Source organism: Euleptes europaea, chromosome 10, assembly GCF_029931775.1.
Source record: "Euleptes europaea isolate rEulEur1 chromosome 10, rEulEur1.hap1, whole genome shotgun sequence".
Taxonomy (NCBI): Eukaryota; Metazoa; Chordata; class Lepidosauria; order Squamata; family Sphaerodactylidae; genus Euleptes; species Euleptes europaea.
In genome coordinates, this window is record NC_079321.1 from 79,425,828 (window position 1) to 79,445,957 (window position 20,130).

The 20,130-nt window shown below is 43.7% G+C and overlaps 1 protein-coding gene across 1 annotated transcript in view; it reads right to left on the bottom strand.

Moving 5' to 3' along the window:
- The window catches only part of SLC18B1 (solute carrier family 18 member B1), a 28,882-nt gene extending 9,658 nt beyond the window's left edge, over positions 1-19,224 (bottom strand). Inside the window, exons 1-8 of the mRNA XM_056856610.1 lie at positions 19,117-19,224; positions 15,455-15,550; positions 10,444-10,517; positions 9,609-9,756; positions 4,961-5,117; positions 2,586-2,722; positions 1,739-1,840; positions 479-570 (exon numbers count right to left, since the gene is read on the bottom strand). Coding sequence (XP_056712588.1) covers positions 479-570; positions 1,739-1,840; positions 2,586-2,722; positions 4,961-5,117; positions 9,609-9,756; positions 10,444-10,517; positions 15,455-15,550; positions 19,117-19,200 — 890 coding nt within the window. The 5' untranslated portion in view covers positions 19,201-19,224. The remainder of the gene's footprint in view (positions 1-478; positions 571-1,738; positions 1,841-2,585; positions 2,723-4,960; positions 5,118-9,608; positions 9,757-10,443; positions 10,518-15,454; positions 15,551-19,116) is intronic.
- Between the last annotated feature and the right edge of the window lie 906 nt (positions 19,225-20,130).

Below are 20,130 nucleotides of genomic sequence, written 5' to 3' on the forward strand. Positions count from 1 at the left end.
AAAATCTATGCTTCAATAAATCCGTTTGCCTTTAAGGTTCCACAAGACTCTTTTGGAGGGGGGGGGCTTTAATGCAACATACAAACATGGCCACTCCACTCTAATTTGCACCAGTTATATATGTGTGTGTGTGTGTGTGTGTTACTATATCACTATGTATGTATGTATGTATGTATGGTGAATAATTCCCTTTCTCACACATTTCTCATTCAGAGGCAGGGGTCACTCCAAGTTCAATGGGACTTAATGCCAAGTATGCAAGTAATTTGCAGCCTTGGATTTTTATTTTTCAAAGTGCATATGCTTCTAACCATCTCCAACAACAACTAGTACAAAAGAGGGGAAAAACGCAAATAGCGATGTGGCAAAAGTCACCTGTTTTAGCACCAATATGAAGCCTTTGCTATGGATGTTTTGATACATAAAAGCTTCAGGACAGGCAACCTTCATGTTAGAGAGACCCCTGTGCATTCAGTACCTTTCAATGTGCAAGACGGGAGCTGGTCCTAGCAGAAAATAGCACAATGATGTCACTAAGCCTCCAATGACCAGCAGCCACTTCCTTAAAGGCTGCAAGGAATAAAGAGATTGCTGAGGAACTCAACCCAGACCAAAATATCATGTTTAGACCAAATAAAACTGTCAAGTAAGCTGCCAGGAAAGAGAAAGAAGGTGTTTAAAAATATTGCTTCCCACATTCCAAGAACGGTGACATTTAAGTTTGCACTTGCATGTGGAAGCCTAGCTCAAAACAAAGCCTGCATCCATTCTCAGAATTCTATTCTCCCCACCACCACCCCATCTTTGTAATTCTAGCTGGAGTTTAGTAGTGCAATTTTAAATCTATATCACAACTGCTTTTCCAGACCTACTTGCTTGCAGAGAAAGCCTGTACACTGAGGACGATTCTGAACCTTTCTCTCTTTCACACACACACTCAGTGTAGTAGCCAATTCTGAAAGTGCTTTCTAGAGTACACCCAATATTCCCTCAGGGCATACAAGGGAAAGAAAGGTAATGGTAGATGAGCTACCTTTATCTTTTAACTGAGGAGCCCCTGATCATCTTGCAGTACGAAAACCTCAGCCTTACAGAGAGAAAAAGCAGGCAAGCTTGTTTAACTTTAGTTGAAGCCTGCATATGAACACGAGAAAATGCTATGTACTGTATCATACCACTTGCCCAGCCCAGTACTGTCTCAAACTGGCAGTGGCTCCTCAAAGTCTGAGGAAGATGCCTTTCCCAGCCCTGCTACTTTACTTCTCCATGCAAATTAAACAGGCTACAGACTAGCTCTGTAGTAACTCTAATGGGTCTAAAAATCTTTGCTATTAACTGTGCTTCATCTCTTTCATATTATTTGATCCTGCCAGAAGGTACTTTACCAATGAGTCCTTAGACCAAGTATGGGATTAAACATGTTAAGACTTTAGAAAAAGTAATTTATACCATTCAACCTTTGCAGTGCATCAGTTGCAACTAGGGTTGCCAGGTCCCTCCTTGCCACCGGCAGGAGATTTTGGGGGCAGAGCCTGAGGAGGGTGGGGTTTGGGGAGGGGAGGGACTTCAATGCCATAGAGTCCAATTGCCAAAGCGGCCATTTTCTCCAGGTGAACTGATCTCTATCAGCTGGGGATCAGTTGTAATGCTAGGAGATCTCCAGCTAGTACCTGGAGGCTGGCAACCCTAGTTGTATAAAACAGCGGTATGACAAGGATGCAGGAACCTTTCTACTCACAGGCTTTTTATCACTCAGAAAACCAAGTAATGGTGACGATAAGGAATAGGAGAGGGCTAAACCTAGAAACACTAATCCCACAAATCCAACTGGCAATTGGAACTACGGAAAGAAGGAAGAAAAGAGACATGTTATTCCACATGAATGGCGTTTTATGACCCCTTGCCAAATTCTGTCAGCCCCACTCCATTATTCTTCTTACTCTGATGAAACAACCAAGACTGTCAATTAATTTCAGTGAAAGGCAAAGTAAGGCACACACATACTGGCTCCATTGCTGAAAGAACAAAGAAATTTTGGATGAAATTGTGGGAGTTGTGCACAGTGTGGATAGCTGGTTCAAGCTAAGCCTGGGGGGACCTGAGTTCAAATCCTTGCACAGCCATGAAACTCACTGATTGCCCTTAGGCCAGTCACTTTTTCTCAGACTAACCTACCTCACAGAATTGTTGTGAGGATAACAAGAACTGCAAAAGCAAGAACTTCTGACAATAAAGTATGATGTTCCCACCTCCAGGGGCATCCCAAAATGCCTCCCAAAATACTATTCCGGGGGTCCCCTGTCCATTTCCACAGGAAGGGGGAGGTGGGAAAATCATGCTCCATAGGTTGAAGTAAAGGAAATGGGTTGTATTTGTGGAAATGTTAGTTTGGATCCAACCCTAAGAACGAACGAAGTCCAAACAAGAAGCTGCCACTAGGGCAAATAAAGGGTTGCTTTTGCCAGTGAGTCCCCACCGCTATCTCACCAGAACCCTTATAAAATCTAATAACCTAATCTTATCTAATACTTTAGTATAAAAGACAACATGTACTTGATATGAGTTTTTCTCCCAATAGCACCTACTTTTTCCAAGACAAATAGCGACATTGTTGGATCTAGAAAGCCCAAAGATGCACTTAGGGCAAATATAGTAAGACAGAGGAGAAAAATTTTGGGAATAGTGATAAACTTCCAGAAAGACTCTTTACCAGGCGTTGAATCTATAACAAAACAGTAAGAAAAAGTTATCTTTGTTGAAGGTTATCTGCAGGTCAATTTACAACTTTCTTTTACAGTATCATGATGGGGTACCTCAGGCAGCCAGACTGCGCTTGGCGTACATAGATCTAACTTCGTTGATTTTTTTGCATGAGTGAAACAACACTGCTTTAGAAGTGTCAGCATGAAACATCAATGATTGAGCTTTTGTTGTCTCCTCAGGCCCCTGCTGGCTCCTAACCTGTCCTTTGGCTTTCTATACCCACCACAATTTGATTACTGCTGTACTTTTGGAGCAGACCAAGAGGACGGCCAAGTCAAGTAACACAGTGTGGCATACCACCATTGGGCATCCATGCCAGACGTTGCCTACACCTGGAGTATATATCATCTTTTCCCAGGCTGTGATTGTTCTTCACGTATGGCTATGACCACCAGGTTTTTTTTTTAATTCAACCCTTCACTGTATTTAATATGACTAATTTGGATGGAAAAAATAGTAGCAGCACAGGTTCTTGATAAATACAGGGCTGGAGGCAGAGTTTTTAAGAGTTGAAAGTGGCATGATAAAGGCATCTTTGCCCTGGCTATGCACTTACAGTCTCTTGCCTTGTCACCATCTCAATTCAAGCAAGTTTTCATTATTTTTGGAACACAACAATGGCCAACTTGTTAACAAAAATAAAAATGGAGATAAATGCACATGGACAATGATATCTCCTTCATGCCATCTTCAACACTATGAAAACAATACTTTCTTTCCCCATCCTTAACATACTTCAAAATTTTCTCAAAAAACAAACAAAACAACAACGTACAATTGAACCATCACCCACAACAAGCAATGGGGCTTTTAAATTATGCTTTCCATCAGCTTCCCATTCCTGTATTACCTTATTGCAAATTGATCTTTGAACTTCTGACAACGGCTAAGGGGTTAGACCAGTGGTTCCCAACCTTTTTTTGACCAGGGACCATTAGGACTTTTTTGTTCGGTGCAGGGACCCCAAGGTTCAAAATAAAAATTCCGAGAATTTGAAAATAAACTTTAATCATAACTGTTAGTTAAACATTAAACTTAGAATAATATTTGAATATATATTTTTCTAATAGAGAACTTTTAATTGAAAATATTTATTATGGGTTTATAACTTTGTTTTGCGGACCTTAATTTAGTTCTCACGGACCCCTGGGGGTCCATGGACCCCCGGTTGGGAACCAGTGGGTTAGACGGATGTACAGAAAAATGCCCCTGGGGCACATGTACAGATTTCAGTGCATCCATAGTACATCTTTATGGGTTGTGGCCTCTGGCCACCATTATCAGCATAGCACACTGAGGCAGAGTTTGACTGGTTCAATGCTGCATGTTGAAGAATGGTTTGGCCAGCATGTGTCAGCTCAAGCACTCTCCCTCCCTTTCTCCACCCTGGCAGTGAGCTACAACCTCTTGAATTTGAGCAAACCACAATTTGCCATGACAATTTTGGCAGAAAGGGGGGGAAGAGAGAAAAGGTTTCACCACTGGGGCTCCCCAGGCCAGCGTTTAGCCCAGGCTGCTGCTGCCCTCCTGAGACTGATGTCCCTCTGCTCCCTCCTTTTCTGGTAGTGTCATCATGGAAGAGAATCACAGAGTTGGATGGGGCCATATAGCCCATCTAGTCATCATTACATCTAATGGAAGCAACCAGATATGCAAATTTAGGATAGCCAGCTCTGGCTTGGGAAATTCCTGGGGATTTGGAAGTGGTGTTTGAGGAGGGACTTCAGCAGGAATATAATGCCATAGAGTCTGCCCTCTAAAAACTGCAATTTCCTCCAGGGAAACTGATTGCAGGTCATCTAGAACGGTGATTTCACAGAACTCCAAGTCCCACCTGGAGGTTGGCGACCACATTACCTAAATTAGAACTGGAAACCACGGTTGGAAGTAGGTTTCTATAGAGGGCACATATAGACCATAGTATGATCATCTGGCCACCATAAGCCAGGAAGCCAGGGAAGGAACTGGAGCATATAATGGAAAGAGGAGGCACGGCCTCAATGACCAAATGTGTTTGCATTGCCTGTGAACTAGGCTACAGTCCTGTTTTTAATGCCATATTTTTATATGCAGCGACAACAGACTCCAGGAAAGGAATGTCACGAGTTGGTCAAATATACAAGGTTGTTTTTTTGGTTGTTGTTTTTAGCCTGACCTACCCAACCTGAAACCATAAAGAAACAAAAACCATACCTACCATATCTGGGTAAGAGATATATGTTCAGAGGCACCATAATCAGCACTACACATCCAAGGGCAATGAAAGGGATTTCATAGCCAAATGACTGGTACAAAAAGCCACCGATCGGTGGACCCAACACTAGTCCCAGTCCAGTAAAAATTTCAAGACTGCCCTGGGGGGGAAAAAAATGCCAAAGAATTATCAACAACATGACATTAAAATCACAAGTTCAATGACGCAGGTGTGGTGTCACATTGTTGTGTCCAACCTAGGACTGGGAACACTGGGATTCAGGTTCCCATTCTGCAATGAAGCTCATTGGGTAATTCTCAGTCTAACATGCAACAGGGTTGTTGTGGGAATAAAAAAAGGTGGAGAGAAATGATTATGTACATGGCTCTGAGCTCCTTGGAGGAAGGGAGGGAATAATAAGATACCTTTTTGTTAGGACCCCAAAATTGCCTAGGTGGGGAGATGCAGCAGTGGGGGATATTAAATGATTCGAAAAACCGGTGCAATACTCATAAGAAGTTGCCAGTATAGTGGTTGACAACTACCAGAATGAGGAATAGCTTGGGCGGTGGACTCTGACCTGGAGAACCGGGTTTGATTCCCCACTCCTCCACATGAGCTGCGGAGGCCAAGCTGGTGAACTGGATTTGTTTCCCAGCTCCTACACACAAAGCCAGCTGGGTGACCTTGGGCTAATCACAGCTCTGTTAGAGCTCTCTCAGCCCGACCTACCTCACAGGGTGTCTGTTGTGGGGAGGGGAAGGGAAAGTGATTGTAAGCCGGTTTGTTTCTTCCTTAGGTGAGAAAATCGGCATATAAAAATTAAACCTTCTTCTTCTTACCTTTGAATGAAGACTATAAGAGTACAAATGTGTACTCAAAAACTTCTAGAATTGTTTTTTATGCAATCAATCTGCATTTCAAGACAATGAGATACTGGTTTCTTCAAGTAAAGAAGAGAAGAAGGGGACATGGCACAGCACTAGTACTGAGGATACTAAAAATTCCACATCCCCGAACACCACCATGATGCAGATTATTTAGTCTTGACTTTTTATGATTTAATAGGCCATCACACTCAATTAGAAGAGCTGAAAGGTCAAATCTTCAACAATACAGGCTTTATCCAATTATTTTCATGCATGCTTCCCACAAAAATAAGCACTTTGTTGAATTTTCTTTCAATAATACAGACTTTATCCAATTATTTTCATGCGTACTTCCCATAAGAATAAGAACTTTGCTGAATTTTTCCTCTCCCAGAATGTGACAAAGTTCCAGTGGGGGGTGTGGATAGGCTTGCCACGCCCTGCAGCTCCACCGGCGGGAGCTTCGCGGGGCCGTGGCCTTAGCGCGCAATGCGCCTACGTCACTTCCAGTTTAACCCGGAAGTGACAGGGACGCTCTAGCGATCCCGGCCAAAACTCTATTGTTTCTACAGAGTTTTAGCCGAGGGTGCTAGAGCGTCTGCGTCACTTTCGGGTTTACCCGAAAGTGACGCGTGCGCTGTGTCTTTGCGTGCGTGCGCCGCATCCACATGCATGTGCCCGCAGTGCCCGCCGGCCCTCAGCTGGCAGTAGTTTACCCGCCACCACCGGGCAATTGGCAACCCTAGGTGTGGAGCAGTTCTCAAGTGAACACACACTTCCATCTGATCCTCCAGATTGTATACATGTTCTAAGATGGCCAACAGCCAAGGATCTTACATGAATTCCTTCCCCCACAATCAGCAAAAATAGGAAGCCGTTTTTATTTATTTAGTTATTGCATTTTTATCCTGTCCGGAACAAAATAACATCATCAATATTCCAATTTAAAATACAATACATCATAATAATACAATAAACTATAATAAAAAGCTTATATCCAAAAAATACACAGATTAAAACCAGAAAGATCCAGATGGCGCCTTCCATACTAGTATTGGTAGAAGAACAGTCAGGTGAGAAGGAGGAATAGGGAGGGCACTCTTGGAAAAATTTCTAGAGCTACTCTTTGTCACTTTCAGGTTGTATGTGGAAGTACAACCTGGAAGTAAACCGTAAACTCCTGCCGGCAAGCTCCGCTGCCTACCACCACTCCATGTGGCAATGGGAGGACAAAAAACAAACAAACAAGCGATGCCTGCCACTTTGCAAAGTGACAAAGAGTAGCTCTAGAAATGAATGGAAAATGTACCGTAGAGTTTACGGTGATTCCTACACCTACCCTTTGCCACTTCCAGGTATAACCCATTAGTTTCCATTAATTTCTAGAGCTACTCTTTGTCACTTTGTACCTGGAAGTGATACAGCAATGTCAGCGAGGTCAGACCCACCCCATCCCCCTGCTCCCAGCTTCCTGCTGGTTGCCTCAAAACCCTAGTCTCAAGTCCCTTGCAAAGGAGTCCCTTATTTCCTGATCAGGGAAATTCATGACCTGAAGGCGACAGAAGCAACTAGTTAATGGCTAGAGAGGGAGTGGTGCTAAAGAAAAATATCTTTAAGCCACAGCTTAAAGAAAATAAGAACTCTGCTTCTGAAAATGATAGACCAGGCTGGATATACAAAAAAAAAAAAAAATCTGGAGGCTCTGGGCAGGGAGGGTTGCCCCTTTACCTGGTAATGGCGATGAACACCTCTGTCCCCTCCCCTCACTAAGTGAAGCAGTGAAGGAGAAGGAAAGGGGGGGGGATAGAATATGGAAATCACTTTTCAAAAAGGAGGTGATGTCATGACACTCTAGGACTTTCAAAAATCTCTATGGTAAACTCATTTCTAGAGCATTATGATATCCCTTCCTGTTATGAATAAGGAAATGACTTCAGGAGTTTCCCAACCTGGTCCTGGCAACCCTGCCCCCCATCCCTCGCTAGTGGCCAGGGTGGACCCGGCAACCCCATAGCCCTTCCCCCACAACATTTCGGCTTTAGCTGGAGGAAGGAGGCAGGGACGCTGTCCTCTTGTGCACAGGGCTCCCGGGCACAGAAAATTTAGATGGGATCCAATCATTCATACTGAGGTCACATCTTGCAAAAAAAACCAATAATCATTCTGCTTCACCCTATTTACCAGTGCTTTGGCTTTGGTTTGTGCACATTAAGTATTTTCTAAACTAGGAGACCGTCAGCTATGAGGCTGAGAATCTTGTTTTGACAATTTTTGGAAATTAGGATGAAACCCCTTCAGTGGTGGCTGTAAGGTTAAGTGTACCGTATATACTCGCGTATAAGCCGAGTTTTCCAGCCCAAAAAAAGGGCTGAGAAAACCCAACTCGGCTTATACGCAGGTCGGTAGGTGGAGGGGGGGGGAACTTGCCGCTGCCGCTGCCACCTGCCCGCGCGCCTTCTCTGCAGGTGGGAGGCGCAGATCTGTCCCCCCCCCCCCCGCCAGGCTTCACGGGGCTTCCCTGAAGCCGGGCGGAAGGTCTTTAAACAGATCTGCGCCTCCCACCTAGGAGGCGCAGATCTGTCTCTCCCCCCCGCCCGGCTTCATGGAAGCCCCGTGAAGCAGGGCGGGGGGTCTTTAAACAGATCTGCGCCTCCCAGCTGTCAGATGCCTTCAGAGGAAATGTATAGAGTCCCAAGGAGTTCAAGTGACCAATTCATTGCCAGTTCAGTCTCTAGCAGCAAGTTGTATCCCTTAATTATCTTGATTAATAGCTAATGACACATTTAGTATTCACATTTTTGTCTCCTTTTCCTTTAGTTTTTAGTTTTGGTCTCTAAAATCCAGTAGCCATGACTCTTGGAAGCTTGGGGGGAAATTTTGTAGATAGTTTAGTGTGTTGGATAAGGGGCACAGGTTACATTACATTATCCTGTCCAGGTTACATTATCCTGTCCTGGGGGGGGGGGGGGTGGAATCCTATGATTTATTTTGTGCCCCATATTTCTACTCTTCCATGGTGATTTAGGCTGTTATTGAGCATACTTGGCGGGGTGCAGTCTAAATTTTAGTCTTAAGCTCATACATACGGAAGTACCTTCCATTAATATGAGAGGCTTCTAAATAGTTGTGTTTAGGATCAGGGTGTTCGCTTTCCTGTGATTATACTCTAATTTATGCAGTCAAAAAGATGTGCAATAAAAGACCTTGAATATTTTTGCTCCCTCCAAATAATAATAATACTCCTGAGTCAGTGTTCAGATGCTAAGAGAAATACGGTTGTTGGTAAGGAGTAGTCTTATTGTTTCACTGGTCCAATGCAGTTAGATCAGACCTCTTGGAACTCTGTCCCCTCCCCACCTGGCCCGGCTTCATGGAAGCCCCGTGAAGCAGGGTGGGGGGTCTTTAAACAGATCTGTGCCTCCCAGGTGGGAGGCGCAGATCTGTCCCACCCCCCACCCCCCGCCCGGCTTCATGGAAGCCCCGTGAAGCCGGGCAGGGGGTCTTTAAACAGATCTGCACCTCCCAGCTGGGAGGCTGGGAGGCCCCGTGGGCCGCTCCTGGCCCGCAGGGAAGTCGCGCGGGCAGGCGACGGCGGCCCGGTAAGGTAAGCCTGCGGGGGGGGGGGGAAGGGCCTACTTTCCCACCCTCGGCTTATACGCGGGTGCCTAATTTTTTCCCATTTTGGGGGTGAAATTAGGCACCTCGGCTTATACTCGGTCGGCTTATACCCGAGTATATACAGTAATATATTTTACCCTTGCAGCGGTTGGCGTAATACTTACCAGTACTGTAGCTACGTTCTTGGGAAAGGCTTTTGCAAGAATAGAAAATGAGGCCGTCATGGCAGCAGAAAAGCCAACTGCATCAACTGCTCGGACCAAAAAGCACAGTCCTATAAACACCGGCCCATTGGGAGCTTTGTCCAACATTCTAAGGAGGGAAAAATTAAAACGGATCCAGATCCCAAGCTGATTATGCACAAACATTTCAAGTGTGGTCTGATCCTACTCAGGCAGGACCTTCTACTCTTTTGACTGGGTCTTGTTTAATTTATACTCTGCAAAGTAATGCCACACATCTACTAAACGAGGTCAGAAGGCCCAGGAAATAATAACATTCCCCTGGTTTTGTACGAAGTGATGGTCACGCTTCACACATCTAACGAGCCCTAGTCCATGAAAGGTTACGGCACAATAAATGTGCTACTTTTAAAGGTTCCACCAAACATCGGTTTTCTGCTGTACCAAACTAATATTCTCCTCTGGAATATCCAGCCGGTTGCTTTATTTCATAACAGATTGGTGGCCTGTAAGTATTTTATCAGTCACAGGAAGGAACAATACAAAAAGTAGCATGAGTGGCTGCTCTTCATGTTTTGATTTTGTTCATTTTTGCCTGGTTGATTCACTATCATTTTGTACCTGCGCCCATCATGCCATGTCAAAATTCCAAATGTGCCTGCAGGCACAAAAAGGTTGGGAACCCTTACGCTACAAGCGGTTTTCATTCTTAACACCACTCCTGCAACATGGAAAGCATGACAAATATTTAAAAATTTTACATCTAAAAAGATACTACATTGGTAACATGTACAAAAAATCAACAAAATGTACTCACCCAAACAGAATTGTGGCACATCCTGACACAAACATTCCAGAAACAAACATAAATTTTGCTCCAATCTGAACAAGCTGCAATGGGTAGAGAACAATGTCAGAAGTTACATTACATAATCAGAGAGCTTTACAAGAAGAAGAAGAAAAAAGCTGAAAACTTTCCCTGGTCCTCCTCACAGATTTAGAACCAGCTCACTATCCCACCTGAAAATCGACCATTTATGCTTTGGAAGTTTACGTTGGGTTTGCCGCTCTGTAGGTGCACAGTTTATTCATCTGAATTCTCAAAACTCTGTGCATGGGAGCTTTTTGCCCCAAAGATATTCCAGGAGTACCTTGTGATCAATTATGCATCCCCAGCGAAATATGGAGCTTCTGAGTCCCTCCCCCCTGACAATGCTGCTTTGTAATTGGCTGTAGGTTTTTTTTTTTTTTTAAATGTCACCAGCCCCCGCCAGCCCTGCAGCGGGATTCTTTCATTTGTAATTAACCAAGTGGCAATTTTACAGCCAAAGCAGAGACGGGTCTGGAAAAGCACCCCCCCCCCACACACACACACCAATTTGTTTCTGGATATCTCAATGTCATAAGAACAGAAAAACACTCGCAGTGTCATTTCCATTGCATCATTCCATTGGTAATCACAAACGGGGGGAAAGGCTTTCATGCCTATGGGGGGGGAGGGTAGAATCATGCTGGCTGTGTTCATTCCCAATCTGTGTAAACCCTTGCTGTGAAATTGACCAAAAGGGGAGGGGAGGAAATCAGCTCCGCTGTGTTCATTCCTGATCTATGAAATTGACCAAAGGGGAGGGATTCTTTTGTAACTGAGCGGAGTATCCATTTAACGAACAAAGCCGAGAATCACATCCAGGACACAAGCCTTTTGGGGTTTTTGTTTCTTTGAAAGGTACATTTTAGCAATAAAATGTTAAATATATATGAAAGTTACATCGTATGAAAAATCTTAGCCAAATATTACAGATCTGTTCACAATAAAAATTGAAAATACAGTGAAAATACAAAATTCACATACTTTTGGATGAGCCATGCTGGGAAAATTCTTTATACAGAATAGCAGCATAGCAGCATGTCTGGCAAAAGAACTTCCCACCTCTTTACAATTTCTAACTCCTTATATACTCTTTCAAAGCTGAGCTGTCATGAGAACTTAAATCTGTTCCCATCTATTATATCTTTCACATCAAATCTTTCCCAAGGATCAAAGACATCATTCTCATACAAATCATTCTCACAGAAATCAGACAACAATACAAATCAGACAAAATTTCCCCCCAATAAGCATTCATTCTAAACTTCCCATCCGTTGTACCAAGAGTTACGGCTGAATATGTTACGTAGTAATTTCATAAGAATATGCATTTTCACAAAATCTAAAATTTCACAGTAACTCAGATAACTTGATATGAATGGTAACCACAATACATAAACAAATTTTGCAATGAAGTAGTTAAGAACACTTTTTGGGTGCGATCTGTCAACCAATTACAGATCTACCTAACAGTTACAGGATCTAAATCACATTTTCCCAGGTTGTCTACAAGAATATTATGGGGAACCTTATCAAAAGCCAAGTACCCTTGGATGCAATTCATCTGCCTCTGAGGACTTTGTTTCATTTAAAGAAACTAGGTGTTTGTGCACTACCCCAATGCCAATCCTCGGCTGCAAATCCCTTCCCTCATCATGTGTTCTGTTCATGCCATGTTGAGCACTGTTTCCCTCCCTCTTCATCTACTGTTACAATTTCATTTTCTGGATCCCGCAGTGGGCTTATCATGTCCTTATTCTTACTCTGTACATAGGAAAAGAACCCTTTTTTGTTGTTTTATCATCTCTTGCTATAGCCTAAGCTCATACTGAGCATTAGCTTTCCTAACACTCTCCCTACAAGAACTAGTTATTTGTTTATGATCCTCTTTGGTTATAACACCCTCCTTCCACTTCCTAAATGAGTCTTTTTCATTTCTCAAATCTTTAAAAAGTCGTTTATGGAGCCACCCTGGCCTCTTTAGGCTCCTCCCATTTTTCCTTCTCATAGGAATGGTTTGTGATTGAGCCTTCACTATTTCATTTTTAAGAAACTCCCACCCTTTTCCTTCAGTATTTCTGACCATGGGATTCTTCCCAGCATAAGTTTAAGTTTGTTAAAATTAGCTCTCCTAAAGTGCAACCTATATGTCTGACTACGTACAGTTTTCCCTTTCCCCAAGATTGTAAATTCCAAGATTGCATGGTCACTACTACCCAGGGTGCCTACTACTTTAACCTCATCAACCAGTTCTTCCCTGTCTATCCCTTTTAAACAATTTGTACCCCTCAATCTTAATATTCCTATCATGAGTGACATCCCACCAAGTTTCAGTATTGTCTATTAGGTCAAAATCCCCTTCCTGTATTAGAGCTTCAAGTTCTTCCTGCTTGTTTCCCATACTCTATGCATTAGTGTACAGACATCGGAATCTGTGGTTTATGTGCCCTGAGGTTTTTGTTTCTGTACTTACCCACGAGTTTATGTTTCCTTGCATACATGCCACTCCCTGCATATCTTTATTGTTCTCATCTCCAGTTATTGTCATCATACTAGGCTTTAAATTTTTGTCTCACTCCCCTGTAGGATTTAGTTAAAAGCCCTCCTGATCAGGTTTGCACTGCTCTCACCAAACACATTTTTCCCACCCTTGTGAGTTGCAAACCATATCCCGACAGAAGAGCTTCTTCTCGAAAGCATAAGCCATGGTCCAGAAATCCAAACCTTTCTTGATGACACCATCTATGCATCCAGTCATTAATTTGTAGTATTCTTCTTTCCATTCCTAAGCCACGACCTTCGACAGGCAGAACTGACAAAAACACAACTTGTGCCCCCAGGTCCTTCACCTTCTTACCCAAAGCCTCACAGTCTCTTTTAATATGTTCTGGGATGTGTCGGGCAATATCATTTGTTCCCACATGAATGAGCAAGAAAGGGTAATAATCTGTGGGCTTCATGAGTCTTCCTATCCTTTCTGTCACATCCTGGATGCATGCACCTGGTAGACAGCAGACCTCTCGAGACAACAAGACCGGTTGGCACACTTTCGACTCTACCCCTCTCAGTAGGGAATCCCCAATCACCAGAACACACCTCTCCCTAAATTGGGGAGCAGAAGCTCAAGTCCTCTCATCTGTAGGAGCCTGTGAAATTTCTTTCAAGCTTTTGGGGTGGGGAGCCCTTGTTCCAGTGGTCCAGAATCAGTATCAATGGGGAGATGCTGGAACCAATTATTGAGCAACAGAGGATCAGAACGACTCCTGATTTTCCTGCTCCTGTGGGTCACATTCTTCCATGTATTCTCCTGCTGTGTTGGTTGCACCTCCATTTTTCGAGATTCCTTACTCTCCTCCTCCTGTTACCCCCTAAAGAGCGTTTCATGCATTCTGTCCATGTGTCATGGCCTCACCTGTGACAGACTTGGAGGCGTCAGAAGGAGAGCTAGAACAGCTGGCTGCTCCTCCTGAAAATGCAGCAGAGAAGCCGCCTGAACCGGTTGATGGATTAAAGGGGCAGTCACAGGCTTCAACATCTGGGCAGGTTGACAGAGTCCAGCTGGCCTCAAAGGCCAGAGGGGCAGAGACAGCTGAAGATTTAGAGCAAGAAATCATCTCTTACCTGGATCTCCAGAGAGAGAAGCAGCGAAAGCTGCTTACTGAAAAACGACACTCTGCTAGGTTGCAGAGACGTAAAGTGATTGCAACGGCTGAAGATGAAAACGAGTGATGGCAGGACCAAGCTCACTCTGATAACTGGCCAGATTTAAGGTGCAGCAAAACCCAGCTGAAATGTGGATTCAACTTACTGAACTCTGGCTTCAGCTACGCGCCACTCCAGTTACTCCCTTGCCTGACTTCAACCTTAGACTGATTCCTGTCAATGACGCCTGACTTGCCTGTGACCCCGACCTCGGACTGATTACGGACAACCCTTGCTGCTCAGTCTCTGATAAGTACCAGACCTCGGCCTGAGTTCTGGATTGTTTACTGGACTTTGTATTACCCCACTGATTTTTCTATTTAGTGCAGCCGCCAGGCTGCAGAAGTCTTGGCTTGTTTCCTCCTCTGCTTCTTGCCACGCCCCCCTCAGCCCTCTCTGCACCATGCTGCAATGGCAGCCCTGCCCGCCTGACCAGCCAGTACACAATGAACTCTTCACCTTCCTTTATAAAATGGAGTGTGGACAGGCATGCCTCAAGTCCCTGTATCTTCTCCTCCAGCAGGGCTACCAAATTACACTTGTAATTATTGTTACCCTCAGGTAAGAATACAAACATGCCACAGACCTTGCATGTTACTCCCTCACTAGTCACACTACTGTGATCCTTCGCTGAAGTTGTTCAGTTTCTTTCCTGCACTTCTCTGATTGTTCCCCTGACAAACTGCCTCTCAAGGCTCCCTGCTTGAAGAAGCAAAAACACTCAAGACATTAAAAAATGTAGAAACTTGTCAGCTGCTTACAGGGCCCCCAGGCCAGACCCCCAGGCTAAGAGCCCCATGGCAAGAGCTCTCTGGCGAGAGGAGCCTTCTTAATTAAAGGTTCTCAGTCCCACCCCTCAACAGCAGAGGGCGGAGCCAGCAATTAACCCCACAATCACACCAGCCCTCCTCACCCAGGAAACTGCAACTCTTTAGAAACTCTGGGTCCTGCAGACTCTCAGGCCAGCTGCCTCAGCTAGCGAATGGTCTCGGTATTTTTCTTGAGCAGATCTGATGTTTACTCCAGTCACATTCCGCACTATACTTTCTGCATTTCATGGCTTGGCTCTTTGAGCCTGCTGTTTGGGGGGGAAATAAAGGGACTGCACTGTCAGAATTCATTCATAGCATCTGAAAAAGCAGGCTCTAATCCATGAAAACCTATGCTGAAATAAAGTTTTGTGAGTCTTAAAAGTGCCAATAAGACTCCTGAATATTTCGTATATTTTGACAATACAGAAACAACTGAAGATACTCACATATTTGCCCATTATCAGAGAACTGAAGAAGTTGAATAAGGCAAAGCATCCAAAAATGAGTCCAACTGTTGTACTACTAGCACCTTTCTTTTCTGCCTTTAAAAAAAAGGAAATAAAAAGCTTTCAGACACAAATATGCAGAACACAAGCAGCCACGGCATGCGGGAAACAGCGATATACTTTCACAAAGGTTTTGGCCATAGAAATCCAAGTTTAAGGTCTCCCCTTAGTATCAGCAACCAAGGTAGTACAAGCTTATTCTAGGCTGCTCAAGCATATTGTAATACCACAGCCAATCAGTCATCTAATGCTGCACAGAAATCTGCTAATTTCTGCATAAACTGAAGGGGAAAGAATGGAAGAAGGAACATGGGCAGCAATAAACCCACAAAGCATTAAAACAGAGACATAGCTGTGAAAGAACCCAGACATTTATTGAACAGCATCAGGAGCAGGGTTCTGAAGGCAAGCCAGATGAATGGGGTTTCCAGTTCTCTTGGTCTAGCAAGGCTCCTGTGCCTTTGAAAGATTCATTGGCAGGCAACGGAATCATAGGAAGGTTTCCAAGACCACGCTCACACAGCCCGGATAACCTACAAGAACCAATTTCCTATTACTGCATGCCCACGGCAGGTCAAAACAGTGGGTCTGTTTAAGCAGCTTTCTCCAGTGCAGGAGCTAGGCTAGAAAGAGAGCAGGCAACTGCAGCTGTCAGTTGAGTGGTGGTCTGCATTGATGACTGGCTATGTTCAGTGAATTTTTATCTGATTTTTACCTTTAAAGTAAACTTGGGTCTCACATACTTGAAGAGCTGTCACTCCCATCATAAACCTATGTGCCAACTCCAGTAATCAAGATGTCTTCTCCCTCTTGTATTTGTTTACTTCACTTATACCCCACCTTTCTCCCCAATGGGGACCCAAAGTAGCTGGCATCAGTCTCCTCCACCCAGCCTTGGGCCTTTACAGTATGGCTCCCATACTCTGGAATACAGGGACTTGAGGCATACAGCTGTGGCTCCCATACTCTGGAACAACCTTCCTGAAAGTGTTAGGAAAGCTCCTATTCTGGTAGTTTTTAGACAACTCCCTAAGACAGAATTTCTAGTTTTGTGGGTAGCCAGCAGCATGGGGAATACATCCTCTGTTGTTTTATTGGCTTGTGATTTTTTTCCTAAAATGGTTTTTAAGGATTAATGTCAGTTGCTTTGAGTCCTCCTGACAGAAGTGTGGTAAACGTTCAATAAACTTTTGAAATGAGAGGTCAGGCTTCCTTCAAAGCTATCCCCTCTAACCTGAAAGTATATTATACCTGAAAGTATATAACCTGGGAAAGGCGGGGTTTGAGGAGGGAAGGGCCTTCAGAAGGGCATAATGCCATAGAGTCCCTCTTCCAAAGTAGCCATTTTCTCCAGGGGAACAGATCTGTGTAATCTGGAGACTACTGCTAATTCCAGGAGATCTCCACCTCCCATCTGGAGACTGCCAACCCTAATTCCAACATAGAGACCACTCTCTTCTTCAGTTCACCTCACAGATCTTTAACCGAACCCCAGAGTGAAGTGGTTAAAACTGAGTTCTGATAGCAGAATTTCTCTCTTTCACACAAGCTTGGTTCAGACACAATGCATAACCATGGTTTAACTACATTTAGTTTCTGAAACTAAGATATGCCTCACATATTATTATGACGGTTTCATTGCCTTTGCTCTCCCAACAACCCCCAGTCCCCTCACAGAAACACAGCTGATATATTGGTCTGCACTGCAGCAAGGGTGGCACCAGGGAACAAGCCAGGCTATCCATCTTTGTATGTCACAAAAAATTGTGGAGATTATGCTAATTTCAAGCCATGGTACGTGAAGTGGCCCACATTCAGAGGATTGCACTAACAAGAACAGAACCTCAGTTTTGCGTGACATATGATCCACAGGATACCTCAGGAAAACGTGCCATGTGCATCTCATAATGCACATATGGAGTCTTTCAATTTGTACCCCATTGTTGTTTTTGTATTGTAAAATCAAGTGAGATTTTTCACAATACAGAGGAAAATCTAAACCCAAATTTCTTGAATTCAGGGGTGAGAAGTATGCCTGAAAATACTGGAAGTTTGCATCAACGACTGAAGTTAAACCAAGAAGGTCCTAGGTTTTGTCACTGACTCTGCTTCAAACCCTGTCGAGGTTCCATTCGCTGTTTCATTGGTTTCAATTTAGCAGCATATGTTTAGACAATCTGAGGATGATATTCTACGTGAATCCAAATGTGCCAGGCTGGGTAAGTGCTCCCAACTGAATAGCACAAAGGAGAGCCTCATGGAGAGTAAACTTTAACATTGGAAAGGGGGGGGGGGCTGTTCCTGGTTATCAAACAGCACGTACTAGGGTTGTGCACACACACACAAATCAGTAAATTTCAGGTTTATTGGGCCCAATTATTTTCATTAACTTCGGAAGAAGCCAAATACCCATACCAGTAAAGGGGTATTTCAGCTTTATTCCTGGGTTTACAAGTTATAGTCTATGGGGATTTTTTTCGAAGCTCCCGAGGGGGGGCATTTTTGGAGGTAGAGTCATCAAATTTGCAGCATGGCTGCCAGGGACTCTCCTTAGACGGTCGCTGAAGTTTGGTGAACTTTGGGACAGGGGGTCCAAATTTATGGGCCAGCAAAGGGGTCAACCCCATCCTCCAGGCATTTGCAAGCTGAGCCGTCCATCAGTGTTCAGGTTCAGTGTTGCCAAGGACCGGTGGAACGAGCCGACTGGCAGCCTGGCACCTCAAAGTCTGGGGGCTGCCTTTGTAACTGGGGCACATAGCATGATGTCCACGCAAATTAGCTTCCAAACAGAGGCTAAAGGCTTGAATGCAAGAAAAATAAGGCATGAAAAACATTTCTTTCAGTGGCAGTCCTTGTAAGCAATCCTTTATTATAGTAATAAAAAATCTGATTTCAAGAGATGGTCACGGTGCGGGGAAACAAGGCCATTACTTGGGGTGACCTTTTCACGATATCGGAGCCAGCCAAAATCTTGACCATGGGGGCTGTTCTGAAGGAGATGGCTCATCCATGCGAGTGAGGAAGTCTCCTTCAGAAGCCTAGTGGTGTGAGCAGCAACTATGGGGCCTTAACGAAACCAGTCAAAAGATAGAAACATGGGGAAAAGAATAGAACAGTGCATCTGAGCAAAGGCAAACAGCTGAACCTGAAAAAGGTGAATAATTATTCGGCTTTTTGGGGAATTGCCTATTCAGCTTCAAGCAGATTCCCAGGTTTTGGTATTTGGTCTTCCTGAAACCCGAATATTGTTGAAATGGCTAATTTCGGGTTTATTTTCGGTTCGGGTATATCAATATGCACAACCCTAGCATATACTTTTAACACTGAAGACAGCTTGTATGGGCTGAACTTGCACAATTGCAATAGAAACAGCAGCAAGGTGGGGTGGGGATAAAATTTGCTCAACAGTATTATTTTTCTTTTTATGTCCTCTCCTGGACTACTTATTTTTTCATATCCAAAATACACATCCATGGTTATTATTGCACCTGTTATTAAAGATACTGCAGATATCACAAACAGGGAAAATCTGTAAATAGGGTATTTTTTTAATGCTACATGTGATATGTGCATTAGACCTCCAAGTTATACATCCAGTTTACCTCTTTTGGAAAAAAGGGTCCCAGGATTGAATAACAAATCATCGAACTGAAGTTCATAGATGCTGTTGCTGCCATTATAAACATCTGTTCTTTGGTGAGCCTTCTGGATTCTTCTGGTCTATCATTGTCTTAGGAACAAAATACTTCTATTAGAACATAAAAACCAAGGCAGCTGTCAGCCCAGTAACTTTCAAGATAGGAAACAAGCAGCCTGCAAGTGCAGCTTTCACAGTTTAGACAGCTAGTAAAAGTAATACTGAAGTATCAGAACAAATCCTGCTACAAATGGAACCCAATAGATCCATCTGCTTGTTCAGGTCCCAATAATCTGTCCTGTAATACTTAAATAAAACTGCTTACATGTCCAAAATGTAGTTAAAATGTACACTAAAATAAAGCAAGTTCTTTGCATAGATAAATCTCCAGTCTCAATCATTGTTAGTATTTAAAAAATTACTTTCACATATACAAAATAAATTAAAATCTACATTTTAGCTGGATCTTCTAGAACCCTGTGGCACCGTTATAGATATAAAAATGACTGGGTGTTCCACATTTTCAGATCAGAAAAGATTTCTAAACAGGTAAGTTTCAGAAGGTAGCTGTGCTGGTTTGCACAGGAACATTTACATTTAAGTCCAGGAACACCTTACAGGAAAACAAAACAATGGCCCACAGACTAGAAACGGTCAATTTACATTCCAATTCCCAAGAGATGTCAAAGATTGCAGCAACTATTGGACCATCGCATTAATTTCTCACGCAAGTGAAGTGATGCTCAAAATCTTACAACAAAGACTGTCACCATATATGGAACAAGAAATGCCTGATGTTCAAGCTGGATTCAGAAAAGGAAGTGCATTCTGAGCTAGGAGGACCCGCCCTCTGGAGTTTGTTCCAGGGCCTGCACGGTCAAGGGAATAGCCATCTGATCAGATGAGCCATTCCCGGGAACATCGCCAGTGGCTGGTTCTTTGAAATGGTTGTGATTAGTGCTGTGGGCCGGCACCTAAT